General features: G+C 51.2%; 2 protein-coding genes across 20 annotated transcripts; one reads left to right on the top strand and one right to left on the bottom strand.

Annotated features, from left to right (window-relative positions):
* LOC100381992 (Hydrolase-like protein family) lies at positions 1 to 3,509 on the top strand. 19 transcript variants are annotated; one of them, XM_035962342.1, is made up of 11 exons: positions 1 to 327; positions 875 to 1,013; positions 1,171 to 1,238; positions 1,381 to 1,438; positions 1,579 to 1,854; positions 2,150 to 2,313; positions 2,394 to 2,449; positions 2,555 to 2,607; positions 2,713 to 2,881; positions 2,984 to 3,058; positions 3,159 to 3,509. In XM_035962342.1, exons 5-11 carry the CDS (start codon positions 1,600 to 1,602, stop codon positions 3,305 to 3,307), a joined length of 921 nt encoding a protein of 306 aa, XP_035818235.1. In that variant the 5' UTR covers positions 1 to 327; positions 875 to 1,013; positions 1,171 to 1,238; positions 1,381 to 1,438; positions 1,579 to 1,599; the 3' UTR covers positions 3,308 to 3,509. The 19 variants fall into 19 exon arrangements, with proteins under 19 accessions (XP_035818235.1, XP_008658809.1, XP_035818226.1 ...); XM_008660587.4 differs by having other exon boundaries at positions 1,381 to 1,451; XM_035962333.1 differs by having other exon boundaries at positions 1,381 to 1,451; positions 2,961 to 3,058.
* A 199-nt stretch (positions 3,510 to 3,708) lies between these two features.
* On the bottom strand, positions 3,709 to 9,951 carry LOC541618 (MAP kinase 2). Its single transcript, NM_001111373.2, has 6 exons — positions 9,628 to 9,951; positions 9,403 to 9,532; positions 7,285 to 7,422; positions 5,632 to 5,964; positions 4,491 to 4,671; positions 3,709 to 4,262 (listed from the first exon to the last, which is right to left on the bottom strand). The coding sequence occupies exons 1-6, from the start codon at positions 9,870 to 9,872 to the stop codon at positions 4,093 to 4,095; spliced, it is 1,197 nt and encodes a 398-aa protein (NP_001104843.2). The 5' UTR covers positions 9,873 to 9,951; the 3' UTR covers positions 3,709 to 4,092.
* Between the last annotated feature and the right edge of the window lie 7,896 nt (positions 9,952 to 17,847).

Below are 17,847 nucleotides of genomic sequence, written 5' to 3'. Positions count from 1 at the left end.
AATCCCCCATGGCTGCCGTGCCGCCGACGCCACGCCACGCCTACGGCTACCTCATCCGGCATTCCGGCCAAACCTATCCGCCACTCGGTCGGCCCATGCCGCGCCCCTGGACCCGTCAATAATCAGCACCGCGCCGGCGCTGATCCCGGCGCGGGGTTTTTTTTTTTTTTTTGTCCCGTCCCGTCCCGTGCCGTGCCGCCGCACTATTCGACGCCGCCGCGGCCCGCGAGAGGGGATGGCGTCCACGGCTCGCCCGCTCCGCTCTTATAACAGCCGCTTCCTACGTCTCTCGCGCATCCCTTCCGAGCGGAAGCGGCAGCCCGTCAGGTTATAGCTCACTCTTGATCGCTTCCTGGTTTGCTAAGCGATTTGCCTCTCGTGGTTCGGTGACGGATCGGAGGCGCTGCGAATTCGAAGCTGGTTTCTCTGGGCTAAGTCGATTCGGACTTACTTGTTCAGTAGGTGTAGTGTAGGCGTGTAGCTCGATAGACGAGAAGAATATTTGGCGTCGAAGTTTCAGCTAAGCAACGAGATCAGGAAGTTTCAGCAAAGCTCCTGGATTAAATATTTGGCATCATAGAGGTTCGCAAACCGTTTGGAATCTAGCTAGCTAAGAACAATGCATCCTCGGTTGATCTAGGAATGTAAACCCAATTTATGAGTCTGAATAGGACCAGGCATCAGGATCCTATATGTGGGCTTCGGTTAAAACAACGAGGCGACTTCATTTTTTTATCCAGATTCCAATAACAGTCCGAATTCGAGACAAACATGCGTGCATGCAGTTCGAAGTTGCCTTGTTATTATATTTTTCACACGCTTTCAGTGAGATATACTAGAACTCGTCACTACAGCATTACATGAATTTTTGCAGGATTCAAATCTGCCGGAAACCTGTATCTTCATCCAGTATCAAGGGGAAGTTCTGTTGTTGTGTGTTCGGTGATGGATACATCCAAAAGCAAGCAAGGACCAGAACATCTCCTTGTTCTTGTCCATGGTATCATGGCTAGGTAACTGCTTAGATCCTAGTTCTCTGTGTCTGTGACCATACATTTGAAAGCGGCATAAGGTCCACACACATCAGTCTTCTTTAACCAAGCCGTACCTTTCTGCATTTTTTTTCTTGAATCTTACTGAAAACTTTACTTTATTATACTATGGTCGCAGCCCCAAAGACTGGACATATGGGGAAGCAGTGCTGAAGAGGCGGTTGGGTGATGATTTTTTCATATATGGTAAAGCATGCTAGCATTTGAATTCTTCATTCACTAGGTTCAATACTAGTCATTATCTAACCATTTGTTCTAGCTTCTACAGTGCCGGTTTATGAACTAAATGGATGTTAAAAAAAGTGTATGCAAACATCTTTGTCTACAGCTAGTTCAACGAACAGCTACACCAAAACCTTTGATGGGATTGATGTTGCTGGAAGAAGGTTAGCAAATGAAGTACGTCCTTTGAAGTTTGTCCTAGAAAAAAGGTTTCAAACATTCTCCTTGTTGGAGACTGATATCTCCTGTTCCTGGATCCTAATGAACTGCTTAGAAGCTCTGATAATTGTGCCTATGGAAACAGGTCTTGGAAGTGGTTAACAAGATGCCCAGCTTGAGAAAGATTTCCTTCCTAGCGCATTCTCTGGGTGGTTTGTTTGCTAGATATGTTATTGCAATACTCCACTCAGTCTCAGTGGAAACAAAGAATGCAGGACAGAGTAGTGCACTTATTGTTCCTACAACAAGAGGGCCAGCAAAATCGAGATGTGCTTCAGGATTAGGTTCTATTGCTGGATTGCGGCCAATTAATTTTATTACCTTAGCAACCCCACACCTTGGGGTTAGAGGGAGAAATCAGGTGCATCACCAAAATGTTTCGGATTACGTTTACAAAATATACTGCACATTATCCAGCAAAGGCTCGATTCCTGGGAAAACGAACTCTCTATTTGTTATTTTGTTCATTCATGTAGATTTTGAAGTTGCATGGTATGATTTTTACAAGCTTGGATTATATCATTGCTGAAGTGGTCAATACCAACTAGCATCTATAACTTTTGAGGAAAAAACGACGAACTTATTGGGACCTGTTCCTGTTAGTGCTGATCAATTTCTTTGACACATGCTTATATGTTTTTCCCCCGAATTACCAGCTTCCGTTTCTTCAAGGCCTATCAATCCTAGAAAAGCTTGCTGCGCCTTTGGCTCCTTTAATTGTTGGGCGCACCGGTGCTCAACTCTTCCTCACTGATGGTGATCCTAGCAAGGCACCTCTCCTGTTACAGATGGCATCCGACTGTGATGACAAAAACTACATGTAAGTGAAGAACAGAACCATTTAGAGGCTAAGTTCATCATCTTACTGAAGCATAATGTTCCTTTTTCATTGTTTGACAGATCAGCCTTGGCAGCTTTTAAGAACCGTGTCCTGTATGCCAACGTCTCGTACGACCGTATCCTTCCCTGCAAAAATCGTTTCTTTAATTACTGGTTATCTCCCCTCAAACTGTCTCTGCTTCTGTTCCTGTTCTTTGTTTTCTTGATCTTTCTTGTCCCAGACATGGTCGGCTGGCGAACGTCTTCACTAAGGAGAGAGAAGAATCTTATAAAGGTAGCAGTACCTCCAGAGCTGATTCCACTGACAGCTTACTTGTCACACTAAACTGAACGGCATTTGAATAGATCATCTTGTTGCATTTCCTCTGCCTGCATGCAGCCCTCACATCGTTCACTGGATGGCTATAAGCACATTGTGAATGTGGAATACTGTTCGCCCGTGTCATCGGAGGGCCCACATTTCCCTTCCAAGGCTGCCAGAGCTAAAGAAGCTGCACAGCGATCGCCAAACCGAGAAAATACCGAGGAGTACCACCAAATGATGGAGGGTAAGTACCAGTTTTGCAGTCCACACCGGATTTGCTTCTTTTTTTTGAACGAATTGTGTGTCACTGATTCTTGAAACAGAGGAGATGCTCCATGGCTTGCAGAAGGTTGGCTGGAAGAAGGTGGACGTCAACTTCCATTCGTCATTCTGGCCTTACTCTGCTCACAACAACATACACGTATGTCTTGTTCTTCTGGAGTGATGTATTTTTCTCTCTAGTTTGATCCAAATTCTTCTGTATTAAAGAAGAGCCATCCAAATTCGTGGCATCTATGCAGGTCAAGAACGAGTGGCTTCACAATGCTGGCGCTGGTGTTATCGCGCACGTTGCGGACAGCATCAAGCAGCAGGAGTCACGGCCATGTCTTCCTGCCAATCTATAGCAGTAGCATTCAGCAATCCATTTGTTCAAATTATCTGTCGCTAGCAAATAAACCCATGACCAAACTCTGTTCGTCAGCATCCACTGAGCGGCGAAATATTTGGGACTGGGACACACAATAAGCTGTGTATCATTATCGGCCGCCTAGGTTTTACATTGTTTGATGTCAATTGTCAAATGGCATGTGTTTCCTCATGGAACAGACGAAGCATTCGAAGTTGATATAAAGACAACCTAAATTGTCATATATGCTACCGATGGTTCGTACCCAATCCAGCGACGACGTCGATGAGATTTGGGTTAGATTGTTTGGGAGCCACAAGCCCCTTGCAAATCGCCGGCTAGGTATCCCGCGTGCACAAGCTGAAACCTGGTAGCTCAAGCCATCGCTCTCGCTGTCTCGGAGGCGACGTTGGATTTTTTTTTTAAAAAAAAAACAAGCAAGAAGCCACGAAGTCTTAATCTTAAGTTGACCAGAAATGTTAACTTTGATGACAACCACTGAATTCAGGCAGCCATCGTTCACGAACTACCTCTCACAGACAACATCGAGACGTTTTTGACAAGAAAAAGGAAGGAAAGTCCGATTGAAAACAACATATTGTAAGCACAGAAATCCATGGCTTCGCAGAAATTTGACCTTCACAAGCTCGTTCTTTTCTACCCTTAATGACACCGTCACCAGCTTTTAATCAGAGGAATGGAGTATCTTCAGGTAAGGCAGTTATTTACAGCTAGCAATCGGAGTTGGTGACTTTTTGCACTGACATCAGGTGGGGAAAAAATCTCCATGTCAATGAAGCCAATCACCGGCTGAAATTGAACTTTGGCTACTGATAATCAGGGTTGAATGCAAGAGCCTCTTGGTAGATAAGATCCTTCATTTGTTCTTCAGACAATGCATGCTGCTCGAAGTCAAAGCTGAAGGGCATTGAGCAGCCTGGCTCATCACTTATGTCATGAAGTGATGCCAAGTAAGGGTGTGCAAGTGCGCCTTCAACTGATAAAAGGGAAAGGAGAAAAGAAAACAGAGCATTCAGCAACTACAAATCAGCAAATTAGGAAGAATAGTGTGTTAATCAAAGGCATGCGTTTTCAGACCATGCTATATGTGCACTTGCTACTTTCAAAGTGGAATCATGACTATTTATGGCAAAAATAATGTTTTGAATGAAGAAAACTTAAAAATCTATAGAAACAAAAGATGGACAAGCCTTCAAGGGATTACCAGTTATTCTCTGTCTAGGATCAAAAGTCAGCATCTTTTCCACCAGGTCAATTGCTAAGGGTTGTACATGTGGAAATTTTTCAGGTAAGGACTGTCTAGGGTGACGAGGAAGTTGGCGGATATATCTTCTTGCATTTTCATTTACAAAATCAAGATCACCCTCATTTGGCGTGCCAATGAGCTGCATGAAAGAAATCCGGTGAGAAATCAAACATGAAACAATGTGCGCAATTAAAAAAGATATTAAATCCTCTACGGACTACTGAGCCATGGATTAATATGAACTACTACTTATGGATCTGAATCAGCATAAGTGACTGGCTAGATTTACTTGACAGCTGGTATACAGAAAACAGCAAGTATCTAAGGGGTTCTATTATGTTTATTATTTTTTTACATTCTCCTATGATTTAACATATGGTCAATAACGACAACTCATATGATGTTTATTCTTTAAGACAACACAAAACCACTTAGGGCTAGAGTTTGGGAACTCCATTTTTCCAATGGATTCCTATTTTCCTGAGGAAAAATGAACTAATTTCTCTTGGAAAAATGAAAATCCCTTGGGGAAATGAGGTTCCCAAACTAGCCCTTAGTGTATAATTTGGAACCAGCAGAGGAACAAATAGAAAATGAATAGATGTAGCACACTCATTGTCCAGGCTAAAATATTTCCCAACTCTGTTTCATCTTTTTTAAAACACAAAACTTGAGGTCGTTACTTAGTGTATAATTTGGAACCAGCAAAGGGACAGATAGAAAATGAATAGATGTAGCACACTCATTGCCCAGGCTAAAATATTTCCCAACTCTGTTTCATCTTTTTTAAAACACAAAACTTGAGGTCGTTATGATATAAGCATATAGATCATTAATGAGATGATTTCTGCATGTTACTTTTTTTCTCTATGATCAATACCAGCCTTTCAACAACCAAACCGTTACTGTATTTGCACATGAATAATAGATAAATAAGCAAGTCTTAATATGAGTGAAGATGCGTGGGTGGATGGCTTAGAGTGAGTGGATTGATGTAGCCAGTATCCACAACAATCTAGCTCATTACTAGCTCACTACTATCACGAAGCAACAATGATGCAAAAAAAATGGTAATATGATATCATCACTATGAACTCACCTCCATTAGAAGACGTAGCTGATGGACATGGTCTCTTCCAGGAAACAAGGGTTTGCGGTCCATCAGTTCCATAAATATACAGCCCACAGACCACACATCGATGGCAGCAGTATATTCTGAGGAGTTCAACAAAAGCTCTGGTGCTCTATACCATCTTGTGACAACATATTCAGTCATAAAATCAGTTTCTGAGGTGGTGCGAGCAAGCCCAAAATCACATATCTTGAGGTCACAGTTTGCATTCAAAAGAAGATTGCTAGGCTTCAAGTCACGGTGAAGAACATTTGCTGAATGTATATACTTCAAGCCACGAAGAATTTGATAAAGAAAATACTGCAAAGCAAAAAAAAAAAAACAAACAGTTTCACAAAACATGTATAATTTCCGAGAACAAAATCAACATTAACAAATAGAATGGGGAGTTGCGATCTGATAACTTGGGCAAGAAAATATGTTAACATGCTGCAATCCCACTCAAAATACAGAAATGTATCATTTAGCACAGATAACAAAAGCTAGGAAGGACACAGCGTGAGTTCTCAGGCACAGCCCCAACCCTTTTCCATGCAAGGACGTCACATGTATATGGTTGGCAAAAAGGCACATGTATATAGTGTCAAATAAGGAAGACTTCGCTAGTATGAAACAAGAGACATAATAAGCAAGAAACAAAATCATAATACAAGGGCATCAGAAATACACTTGTGCTCAAGGATTTGTAATTTCATATCATCTTAGCAACACCAATGCATCTGTAACTTACAAGCATGAGAAAGACATGGTTACGCCATCTTCCAACAATTATTAGCTTTAACACATTTGTTTAACAGGTAGTTAATTGTATAATTAAAAGGGCAGACTCGGTGCCGAAGGCTCCCATATGAGTGGGGTTTGGGGAGGGATTGACCAAGGCAAGCCTTCCCTCCACAAATGCGGAGAGGCTGCTTCTAACCCTCGACCTGGTGACTCGGTGAGATAGCTCTCACCAGTGTTCTTAAGGCGTCGCCTAGGCGTCGCCTAGGCGACGCCTAGGCGTCCAGGCGCTCGGGCAAAACTGGTCGCCTTGCTCGCCATTCCCGCCTAGGCGTCGCCTAGGCGCCGCCTAGGCGCTAAGGCGCCTGTCTGGTCCACTTGCTCGCCTAGGCGCCTTAAGAACACTGGCTCTCACCAGTCACCAATGCACCAGGCCTGTCCTTCTCTAGGTTAATTGTATAACTGTGATGCATATTATGCCATCTCCGAATGGGCTACAAAAGATTCTCTTGAGATCACAAATAAAATGACCCTTGATCTATTGCATATAAGCATATATGGGTTTCAACAAGGCTGCCTTACTTGTAGTACAGTGAAAGCACTGGGCACTGGGCAGTGAGCAATAGGAGACTCCAACTAAAACAGTGAAAAAATCAAATTGCCAATAATACTTGACAACCCCAAAATATGTATCAACAGTGGTTGATACTTTCTAGGTCAATATTCAAATATCCTGACACCCCAGAAGATTAAATTTGAACACATACCAGATAAACAAGGAATTTATAGAAACAGAAGAACATAACAGATTTTGAGCTAATCTCACACCACAGCTAAAAGAAATATCAAGAGAAAGAACGACAGTAATAGTGCATTTCTTAGATTGAACGAAACAAGTACCTGACAGTGCTCCTCTGACAAAGCTTGATTTGAACGAATAATTTGATGCAGATCAGTATCCATCAATTCATATGCAATATACACATCATTGAATGCAGCCCTCTGCGCAGGAGGTATGATATCCCTTATTGCAACAATCTGCACCAAAAAATGAAATCACTTCAGAAACAGCATTCTAACAGCTAGAGCCTAGAAGTCATACTTAAAACTGTTCCAACAAAATATAACTATGGCAGCAAGATGCAATGATTCGAATACTTCTATTTTTGGTGCAGAATGAAACCATAGCATAAAAATGTTCAAAGAGACACTGAGCTTCATTCCATGTCCCAAAGGTATCTCACCTCGAGCTCAAGTTACTTGAACTTAAAACTTAAATCAACAGTTCAGGGCAAGTTTAAAAGCACACACTTTATTTGAGCCACCCCGTAGTAGCCAAAGACATACAGCTGAATGAAGTGGGCACTTCTGCAACATGGTAAACGCTTATATAGAGCAAAAACAAAAGTGTTTTATCCTTGATTTTTAACTTGTGCTGTACGTTACTCGTTACTATAGATGTTACTATAGATGAGGTAGAGAAAAATGTGCAGCCCTTTTCTATGCAGTTTTAGCAAGTTTGTACTGTCATTCACAAGAGTATATAGTTTTTTTTACCTTTTGCAGGAAATCTGCATGCCAGGTTGCATATTTCTCCACATGCCATGTAATGCTTTTTTGGAGAACTCGGCCGATAGGGAAAAGACTGCCCCCACGGTATTATATTAAGAAGCTCAATCGGAGCCCCGACCGAGAAAGGCCACAAAAGTTAGCCCCCCGTGCAGCATGAGAGTCCGCCCCCTATAGGCCAGACCTTTACTCATGCTTTGAGCCCTCCCAGTCCCTACACGAGGATCCGCCCCCCATAGGTCAGTCCATCTCGTACGCACACAACCAGGGGAACCAGCGAGTGACCTTTTTTAACCTCAACCTAAAATTCGCTCCCACGGGTATTCGAACTCAGGACCTAAGGGTGCTACTCAGACCACCTAACCAACTCAGCTAGAGGCCCTTTCACGCTTTTCGGAGAACTGGTATGCAGAAGAGCACAAATAGTATGACTTAAACGACCGTTAAGGAAGTCGAGGCATAAGTAGCTGACCAAGAATGCACACGGTCTCAATCAAGTTCATTAATTAACTACTAACCGTACCTTGCCTAATCTGAACTCCAAAGATTTGCTTCTATATCCATAACCGTCGAACAACAGAAAGGAACATGGAGACACAACATTCGTGCATGTGGCTCATGCCATGTTACTTATTAGTTTAACAAGATAGTGATCTAGTCGCTACAAATCTACTAACCATATTCGAACCTGGTGCAGCTTTCCAACAGGTTACAAGCTGTAACGGCAGGTTATTCGTGTAACCGTCTTTTGCCTTCCGACACAGATCATGAAAAACTGTCTCTTCTGACAAGCTAAAATGATTCTTCAGCCATATGTAAATACCGGTCAAATCCAATAAAATTGGGAATCCTGTGACTTAGTCTTTCGCATTAAAGGTCCGAGGTCAGCATACATACAAAAAAGTCTAAACAGGTCTTCCCAATACTACTAACATAAGATCCTAGTCTCCTACCAACCGAGTATTCACTCCACTACATTCCCATCGGATTGGAACGATCTAGCAAAAAGGCCAGCACTAGGTTGGTCCTCAAGTGACTCACTCACTTCTGACATCAGCAGGCAAGAGCAACATGCACCGCACTGCTGCTCCATGTTCTCTCGTCATTTCTGCCCTCAAGTTCTTCAAGAACACAATGAATAGCATCTCAAAAGGTGGTCGGGTCCCTTAAAAGGCATGGCTACGATTGCTATTCCTGAACTTCACCCTCCCCGTCCCAGCCAAGACGAGGGAGGGCTAGGCGACCTGTCGCGAACGAACTCAATCATTGAAGTAACTAACACCAACCTCCCCAAAATTTAATGCGACCAACAGGCGGGCATTTAACGAGAATCCCCGATATGCTCTCCTCGCTAGAGAACAGGAAAAACGAAAAGAAAAAAAGAGAGAGGAAATTCTAGGATCGTTGGACAGGAGAGGTGGATGGATCGGAGTTGCTCGGGCGACTGACATTCTCGTGGTCCATGTGGCGGAGCAGCTTGATCTCGCGGAGCGTGCGCTTGGCATCGATCTTGTTGTCGAAGGCGTTGGCGATCTTCTTGATGGCCACCTGCTCCGCCGTCTCGGAGTTGAGCGCCGAGCTGGGCAGTGGGCATACCATGAAATCACAAATCAGAGATGCCAGTCAGAAGCGGCCCCAAACGACGCGAATCGGAGGCGAGGGGAGCGGGCGGACCAGACGATGCCGTAGGCGCCCTTGCCGATGGGGAGGACGGGGGGCTTGTACTTGGCGGTGACCTCGAACACGTTGCCGAAGATGTTGTACTGGATGAAGCGGCCGCCGTGGCTGAGCGTCGCCTGGATGTTGTCCAACATCACGCCCCCGCCCACCGGCGGCAGTGGCTGCTGCGGCGGCTGCCCTCCGCCGCCCGCGCCGGCCTCCGACATCTCGGTGTCCGGGGGCTGCCCCCCGCCGTCCATGGCCGCGGATTTGGATCGCGACGAGGAGAAGGGGACGGAAGGGAAAGTGGGGGTGGAGGTGGGGGAAATGCGAATTCGTTGCTGCGAGATTTGGGTCTATTTTAGCAGAAGAGAGGCTCCTCTCTCTCTCTCTGTATATATATTCCCACTCTCTCTTTCTCCTCCTAGGCTGCCTCGCCTCGCTCCTAGCCGAGTTGCCGGCGTGGAGATATGGGTAAAAAAATGTTTGTGTGGAATAGGCTACGAGTAACGAGTACCAAACCTGCGAGAAGCGAGGCGGTGTGCCGGCGTTGGAGAGGCCTGAGATGCTTCAGTCGACGTGTTGCGTTGCATCTTGCATGATTTGGCATGTTTGATATCATTTTTCTGGACTTTCAACTTTAGAGGCCGTTTGAGAGAGTTTTAGCTTTAATTTCTTTAAGGCGCCGTTTGTTTGGTTGGAATTGATTTCCATTTTAATAATTATAATTTAGATTATTTATATATGTAATATATTTGTATATTATCCTAAATTATATGAGAGATATAGTTATATACTATATTTATATTATAGTGAAGCAAGTAGAAGAGTGTGCTATAAATTGTACATCGAAAAAATAGCATGTAAATCTATAAAATCAATTTTCATCTCTCACCCCATGAATTTGAGATATGCTTACATGTTAACTTTGGAAAGTGGTGGAATATCACATTCTAAAAAATAGTCTATTCTATTAGTAAGATTCCAAATTCCTCAAAATGAAAGAAACAAACGGGACCTAAAGAAAATCACTCTCAGCCAAAACACTTAGAGCGTTTGGCAGAGCTCCCACAGCTTCACTCCCGGCGAAAATCATTCTCACGCAGCCAAACAGCAAAAAAGTAAACTGCCCCCATAGTGAGAGTGGAGTAAATCTAGTCACCGTTTTTGTCGGCGTTTCGACCCCGGGGTCCCTGGACCGACGAGTAAATTGTCGATGCGTGTCCTAGCCCAGATGGGTCGGCGCGAGACGGAACACAAGGGGGAACAATAAGGGGAACCGCGGCCTCTTGTTTATCCTGCGCCTAGGGCGGATGCGCTTGCAGGGGTTACAAGCGTTCGCGAGGGAGAGAGAGACTTGTTCGTCAGCCCGTCCTCCCGCGCGGCCGCCTTTTGTACGAGGGCCCTGGACCTTCCTTTTATAGACGTAAGGAGAAGGCCCAGGTGTACAATGGGGAGCGTAGCAATGTGCTAACGTGTCTAGCAGAGAGGAGCCAGAGTCCTATGTACATGCCGACGTGGCTGTTGGAGAGGTGTTGGTGCCCTGTTCATGTGATGTCGTGGCCGTCGGAGGAGCGCTTGAGCCCTGTAGGAGCACAGCTGTCGGAGCTGTCGGGTCCTTGCTGACGTCTCCTTGCTTCCGTAGGGGGCTGAGAACCGCTGTCATCATGGAGCACGCGGGGTGCCATCATTACTTATTTACCGTGGCGAGCCAGATGGGACGCCGGTCTTGTTCCCCGTAGTCTGAGCTAGCTAGGGGTAGGGTAATGATGTACCCCCCTGCGGCGTGGTCGGTTCGAGCCCAAGGTCGGGCGAGGCGGAGGCTCCTCCGAGGTCGAGGCTGAGTCCGAGCCCTGGGGTCGGGCGAGGTGGAGACCGTCGTCCGAGGTCGAGGTTGAGTCCGAGCCCTGGGGTCGGGCAAGGCGAAGACCGTCGTCCGAGGTCGAGGTTGAGTCCGAGCCCTGGGGTCGGGCGAGGCGGAGTCCGTCGTTCGAGGTCGAGGTTGAGTCCGAGCCCCGAGGGTCGGGCGAGGCGGAGACCGTCGTCCGAGGTCGAGGTTGAGTCCGAGCCCTGGGGTCGGGCGAGGCGGAGACCGTCGTCCGAGGTCGAGGTTGAGTCCGAGCCCTGGGGTCGGGCGAGGCGGAGCTTCCTATGGCGCCTGAGGCCGGACTTGGCGGCTGTCAGCCTCACCCTGACGGGTGGCACAGCAGTCGGAGCAGCGCAGGCGGCGCTGTTTTCTTGTCAGGTCAGCTAGTGGAGGGGCGAAGTGACTGCGGTCACTTCGGCTCTATCGACTGAAGAGCGCACGTCAGGATAAGGTGTCAGGCGATCCTTGCATTGAATGCTCCTGCGATCCGATCGGCTGGCGAGGTGATCTTGGCCAAGGTTGCTTCTCCGCGAAGCCTGCCCGAGCTGGGCCTCGGGCGAGTCGGAGGTGCGCCCGTTGCTTGAGGAGGCCCTCGGGCGAGGCGTGAATCTGCCTGGGTCTGATGTTCCTGCCCGAGGCTAGGCTCGGGCGAGGCGAGATCGTGTCCCTTGAGCGGATAGAGCTTTGTCCTGTGTTGCGTCCATCAGGCATTTGCAGCTTTGTGCTGATGGTGTTTACCAGCCGAGTTTAAGAGTCTTGGGGGTACCCCTAATTATTGTCCCCGACAGTAGCCCCCGAGCCTCAAAGGGAGTGTGGGTACTCGCTTGGAGGCTTTGTCGCACTTTTTTGCAAGGGGACCGGCCTCTCTCGGTTGCATTTTGTTTCAGTGGGTGCGCGCGAGCGCACCCGCCGGGTGTAGCCCCCGAGGCCTCGGAGGAGTGGTTTTGACTCCTTCGAGGTCTTAATGCCTTTTGTGATGCCTCGGCCGGTCTGATTGTTCCCTCATGCGAACTGGTCGTAGCCCGGGTGCATAGTTAGGTTCCGAGTTCTCGGGCTGGTATGTTGACGCCGTCAACGGTTTGGCCGGAGCCGGGTTTGCGAGAGCAGCCCTCGAGCCTCCGCACAGAGCGAGAGGACGATCAAGGACTGACTCGGCTTTTTTCATACGCCCCTTCGTCGCCTTTCCGCAAGGAGGGGGAAGTGCCATGTTGCCCTCGGAGGGCGCCGAACATGGTGTCTCCAGTGAGTTGCTAACGGGTGATCCGAGTGGACGCCCGTGCCCCGTTCGATAAGGGTCGGCTAGTGGCCCAGAGGCGCGCTCCAAAAGTACCTGCAGGTGATTTGTCGGACTCGGTCCCATTTGATAGGGTCTGAGGGCTCGATGTCTCCTTCTGATGGGATTCCGTTACAGAATCGCTCCTGCTGGTCTTGGAAATGTCCTAGGGTACCTCGAGAGCGTAGCCCGAGCCTCGGCCATGTATCGGACGTACCCAGAGTCATCCCTCGCTCTGCGTGTTCTGAGGCGGCTGTCGAACCCTTCGGGGGGCCAGCCTTCGAACCCCTGATCAGTAGTGGGCGTGGAGCCCGGGTGGCCTGAGGCGGCTGTCGAACCCTTCCGAGGGGCCAGCCTTCGAACCTCTGACCAGTAGTGGGCGCGGAGCCCGAGTGCTCTGAGGCGGCTGTCGAACCCTTCCGAGGGGCTAGCCTTCGAACCTCTGATCAGTAGGAGGGCTCGGGGCCCGCTTCCTTCGCGGAGAGGGATCCCTTTCGGAGTATCCCCTTTCCCGGTCCCTATAGCAAGAGAGAGAAAGGGGAAGAGGAAAAGGATACGAAATTGAACGACGTGGCACACCTTTTTTGACACGGTCATCATGGCGCAGGTGAAGCGTCGCCCGCCTCGCCTGCCAAAGGCGTCGCCTGCCTTGCCGCGGAGTTAATGCGACGGGACGAGTGGTTCGCGGGGCAGCCGTTGCGCGAGCCGTTTGAGGAACGGGCGTTTCGCCTTCGAGTTTTGAATTTCGCGGCGGGTTCGGGCGAAGCGTTGAACGGGTCTCGCCTGGGCCTTTATATATTCGGAAGAGGGACCGGTGGTGGTTCTTTACTCTGCTGCTCGCCTCCCGCTTAGGTTTCCGCAACCTGAGGGAATAGCCAGAGAAAGAAAACTGCGCACCTTGTTCGCTCCGCCGCCACCTCCTTCGCTTGGTGATGGCCGACCGGGTAACCGTCGTTCCGCCGCGCGACCCGTGGCCTTTCTCCACCGTCACGGCGGACGATATGGAGGCCCTTGTTGCCGATGGTTTGCTTCGTCCCCTCTCCGGTGACCCGCAGCCGGAGTGGATGGCCCCTCCGAGCGGAGCCGCCCCGTCCCCGCCGTCGGGGTATGTGCTGAGTTTCGTCTCTTTCCATGAGTGGGGGTTCGGAGTGCCAGCAAGTCGTTTCATGCGGGCGATTCTGCATTTCTACGGGGTGGAGCTGCACAATCTCAGCCCCAACTCCATCGCGCAAGCAGCCATCTTCGTGGCGGTTTGCGAAGGGTTTTTGGGGATTGACCCCCACTGGGATCTGTGGACCCATCTCTTCTCCGCGGAGCCCTTTGCCTTGACGACGGGGAAAAGGAGAGTTCGCATGGCGGTGCGGGCCGGTGGCTGCATCCTCCAGTTGAGGCAGGCGCGTGAGCAACAGTACATCCCCGCCATCCTTGTGTCTTCGAACAAGGGGTGGCAGCGCCGGTGGTTTTTCCTTTGGAACGACGATGGGAGGATCCCGTCGTTTTCTCAACGAGTGGTGACCGCCGCCGGCAGCAATTGGCGCTATGGGGCCCCGCGCGACGGACAGAAAAATCTCCAGTCTCTTCTGGAGGCCTTGCAGGAGCTGCGAGACGGAGGGCTTACCGCCGCGGGGGTGGTCACCGCCATCCATCGCCGGAGGGTGCTCCCTTGACAGAGCGGAAGCTGCTGCTTTCGGAGATGACACCGGGGGTCGACTTGGAGGGTTCGCAGATGTCCTCGGTCCCCCTCCCCGCCGATGACCTCCACAGGCGGGTAGCCGGCACGGTAGGAAAGCTGGACGCCGGTGCCCTTACCCAGCCCTCGATGCGTCCCGAGCGCGGGTGCATATCCCTGGTGAGTGTCCGCTCCTTCTTCCTTCTTGTGTCAGATTGCCCTTGGTTCTCACAGCCGAGATTTCCGTCTGTCTCCAGGAGTTGGGGTTTCACAAACCTTCTCTGCCACCGGTCCCGGAGGACGCGGTGGACCGAGCCGCGCGGAGGGTTGCTGCGGAGAAGAAGGACGCAAAAAAGGCTCGGGCCCGCGAGCGGATGCGGGCTCGGGACGCCTTGGAGAGGCGTCGTCGGAAGCAGGAGAGGGACGGGCTCCCGAGGGAGCCGTCGCCGGAGACGCCTGACGACGACGACGATGATGACGAAGATGACGACATGGCGGCCCGCCTCGGCCTTAGCCCAGATCTGCGGCTGGGCCAGGGGTTGTCGAGCCAGCCCCCGAGTGGGCTGGCGCCATCGGTATTCAGGGCCAGGGCATCAGGGCCCCGGTCCAAAGAACAGGGGCAGGCCGAGGGGGTACTTGACCCCTTGGCCGAGGTGGTTGAGGTGACCCCGGGGAGTTAGGCCGACCCGCCTGTCCCTGAAGAGCCGTTGCCCGTGCCGGCTGCACAGGAGGCTGATCCTCGGGTCGTCGTGTCTGCGCCTGGGCGGACCGTCCCTTCGGCGCCCCGGGCGCTCGAGGCAGGGATGGTGCCGAAGCCGGCAGCGGAGCGAACCTTGGTGGTGCCCGCGGGGACCGAGGCTCGAGGGGCCTCCCCGCAGGCACGATTGGCCGTGGTCCAGAGTGGGTAAGTATCTGAGGATACCTCTGTTCCGGCTCCTTCTTCGTGTGTCCTGATCCTGCTTTTCCTTTTCCTCTCAGCAAACGGAGGCACGGTTCGATCGGTCTGGCTCCCCGGAAGGTCCTCAAGACGGCGCCGGCTTCTGCAGCCGGTGCCTCACCGGGCCTCGCCGACTGGCTGGCCTCTACACAAGATGCCCCCATGCAGGGGGCTCAGGCGGCACAAGTTGCCATGGGATGAGCTCCCGAGGCTGACCCCTCCGTCGAGGCGGTCGTCGTGCCGAGGGGGACTGCTGGCGCGGCCGCGGCTTTGAGCCCACCTGACGTGTTGCCGACGCCGGCACCGGCTTCTGCCGAGGCCGTTGCCATTCTGGCTGTGGAGCCACCCGTCGCCATCGATGCTGAGATGGCTGAGGTGCCGCTACTCGAGGCCAGCGATCGGAAGCCTGCCCCCTTAGCCGAGGAGGTACCCGATGCGCCGACTGCAGGGGGTGCCGATGCCTTAGAGGAGGGGGGCGCAGAACTGCGGCCCGTCCTGGGGAGCGGCGACCTTGTCCTCGCACGGTGCGATCCCAATGAGCGGCGTGGGCAGGCGCTCCGGTTCTGGACCCGCGGCGCTTCGAAACCCCTCTTCGTTCTTGACGATGAGCGGGAGGAGCAGTCTCGGGACGAGCTTCGTGAGTGTGCCGAGGCAACGATGGGGTCGCTCCGGTCGACCCTGGAGGTCCTTTCCAGGGACGTTCCCAGGATCCTCTAGGTAAGGATTTCAGGCATACCTTTGACGTGATCAAGGCATTCTTTGTGACGCCCCGCTTCCCTTCCTCAGGATCTGACGGATCTGAGCACCGCCAAGTCATCGTTCATCCGCCGCGAGGTCGACGTCTGGGGTTCGCTGCGGTTCCTGAGGACCACGCTTGCCGAGGCTACCGAGCGCCTCTTCCAACGGAGCGTCGAGGCGGCGGACCTTCGGTTGCTTTGTGACGAGCTAGGGGCAGAGGCAGCGGCGGCACGCGTAGAGGCGCAGCGGCGGCAGTTGGAGCTTGGCCAGGTCATCGGTGAGTGGGACCAATCTCGGGGCCGGGCCACCGAGGCTGAAAGCCGGGCTGAGGCCCTTGGAGGCCAGCTAGCCGAGGCGTCTGCTCGGGCCGGAGCCCTTACGGCGGACCTGGCCGTGGCCGTCGGGTCTGCTCAGTCTGCCCAAGCCACCGCCATTGAGCAGCGTGCCCGGGCTGAAGGTATGTCTTGGCTGTTTTGAGATTTTGATTCAGCTTCACTCTTCAACTCATGTTTGAAGACTTCCGCTTTGCAGAGTTCAAGTCTGCCCTCAATGAGTCCACCAAGGCACTTGCCCAGGCGGCTGAGCAGAGGGAGGCCGACCGCGTGGCCATGTCCGAGGCTATCTCGGCCTTCTGCCAGGTCTTTGGCCTTGACGACGTCCCCTCGGGAAGCTCCCCCCAGAGTCGCCTGTAGGCCTTGGGTGGCCACGCGCGCGGCAGACTCCGTGAGGCGCTGCATCACGGCGTTAGGCGGGCCTTCGCCGTGCTCGCTTCCCACTACGATGTGGATCTGGAGCGGATCAGCGAGGGGTATTGCCTTCCCGACGAAGATGAAGCTGCCCTGGCCGAAGTTCACAGGCTTGACGCGGCCGCCGCAGGCCCAAGCGCGGTGCTGGCGACCACCTTCGAGGTGGAGATCCTTCTGCTTGCGCCGCCGTCCGAGGCCGGGGCGGATCTCGCCGAGGGTGGAAACGAAGCTGAGGGTGCAACTCCTCCCCCGGGCGATGCCTGATTCTGCCGGAGCAGTTTATTTTGAATATGTATGTGTCTTTCGTGGCCGCCGAGGCCTGAACACTTTGTCGTCGTGATATAAAGCTGTGTCTCTTTTCCTCCTGTTTCGCGTATCCGGACTCGTTCGTCAGTAGCAGGATTTCTTACCCGAGTAAGAGTTATTTTTCGTGGTAGGTGACGAGTGAGGTATCCGTATCCCGGAGGCGTAGGAGTCCCTCGACTCGGTTGGCCTTGCCACTTACATGCACTCTTATTCGTTTCTCGGGGTTCTGTTACTGATATAGCCGGGAAACACGAAAGTCGCTTTGGTGGAAGACTTTTTTCGAGGAAAATTTTGACGCAGAGGGGGTACCCCCCTTCTAGCCCCCGAGGGAGGGTCGGGATTTGCCGAGGCAAGGCTGACCCTTCCTTGATGGTTAGGCTTTATTTGTGTATGTAAACGAGGTATATGAATGACTTGAAAACATCTTAAGGGTAGAAGCGACGTAGCTGTCGGATGTTCCAAGCGTTGCTGTAGAGCTCGCCTTGACTGTTGGCCAGCTTGTATGTTCCGGGCTTCAAAATCTTGGCGATGATGAACGGCCCTTCCTAGGGAGGCGTGAGCTTGTGGCGCCCTCGGGCGTCTTGTCGTAGCCGAAGCACCAAGTCCCCCACCTGGAGGTCTCGGGACCGAACCCCTCGGGTGTGGTAGCGTCGCAGAGACTGCTGATACCGTGCCGAGTGTAGTAAGGCTACGTCCCGA

This window comes from Zea mays, chromosome 9, assembly GCF_902167145.1.
Source record: "Zea mays cultivar B73 chromosome 9, Zm-B73-REFERENCE-NAM-5.0, whole genome shotgun sequence".
Taxonomy (NCBI): domain Eukaryota; kingdom Viridiplantae; phylum Streptophyta; class Magnoliopsida; order Poales; family Poaceae; genus Zea; species Zea mays.
The sequence above is the reverse complement of the archived record's forward strand: the minus strand, read 5'-3'. Positions and strand labels throughout refer to the sequence as shown.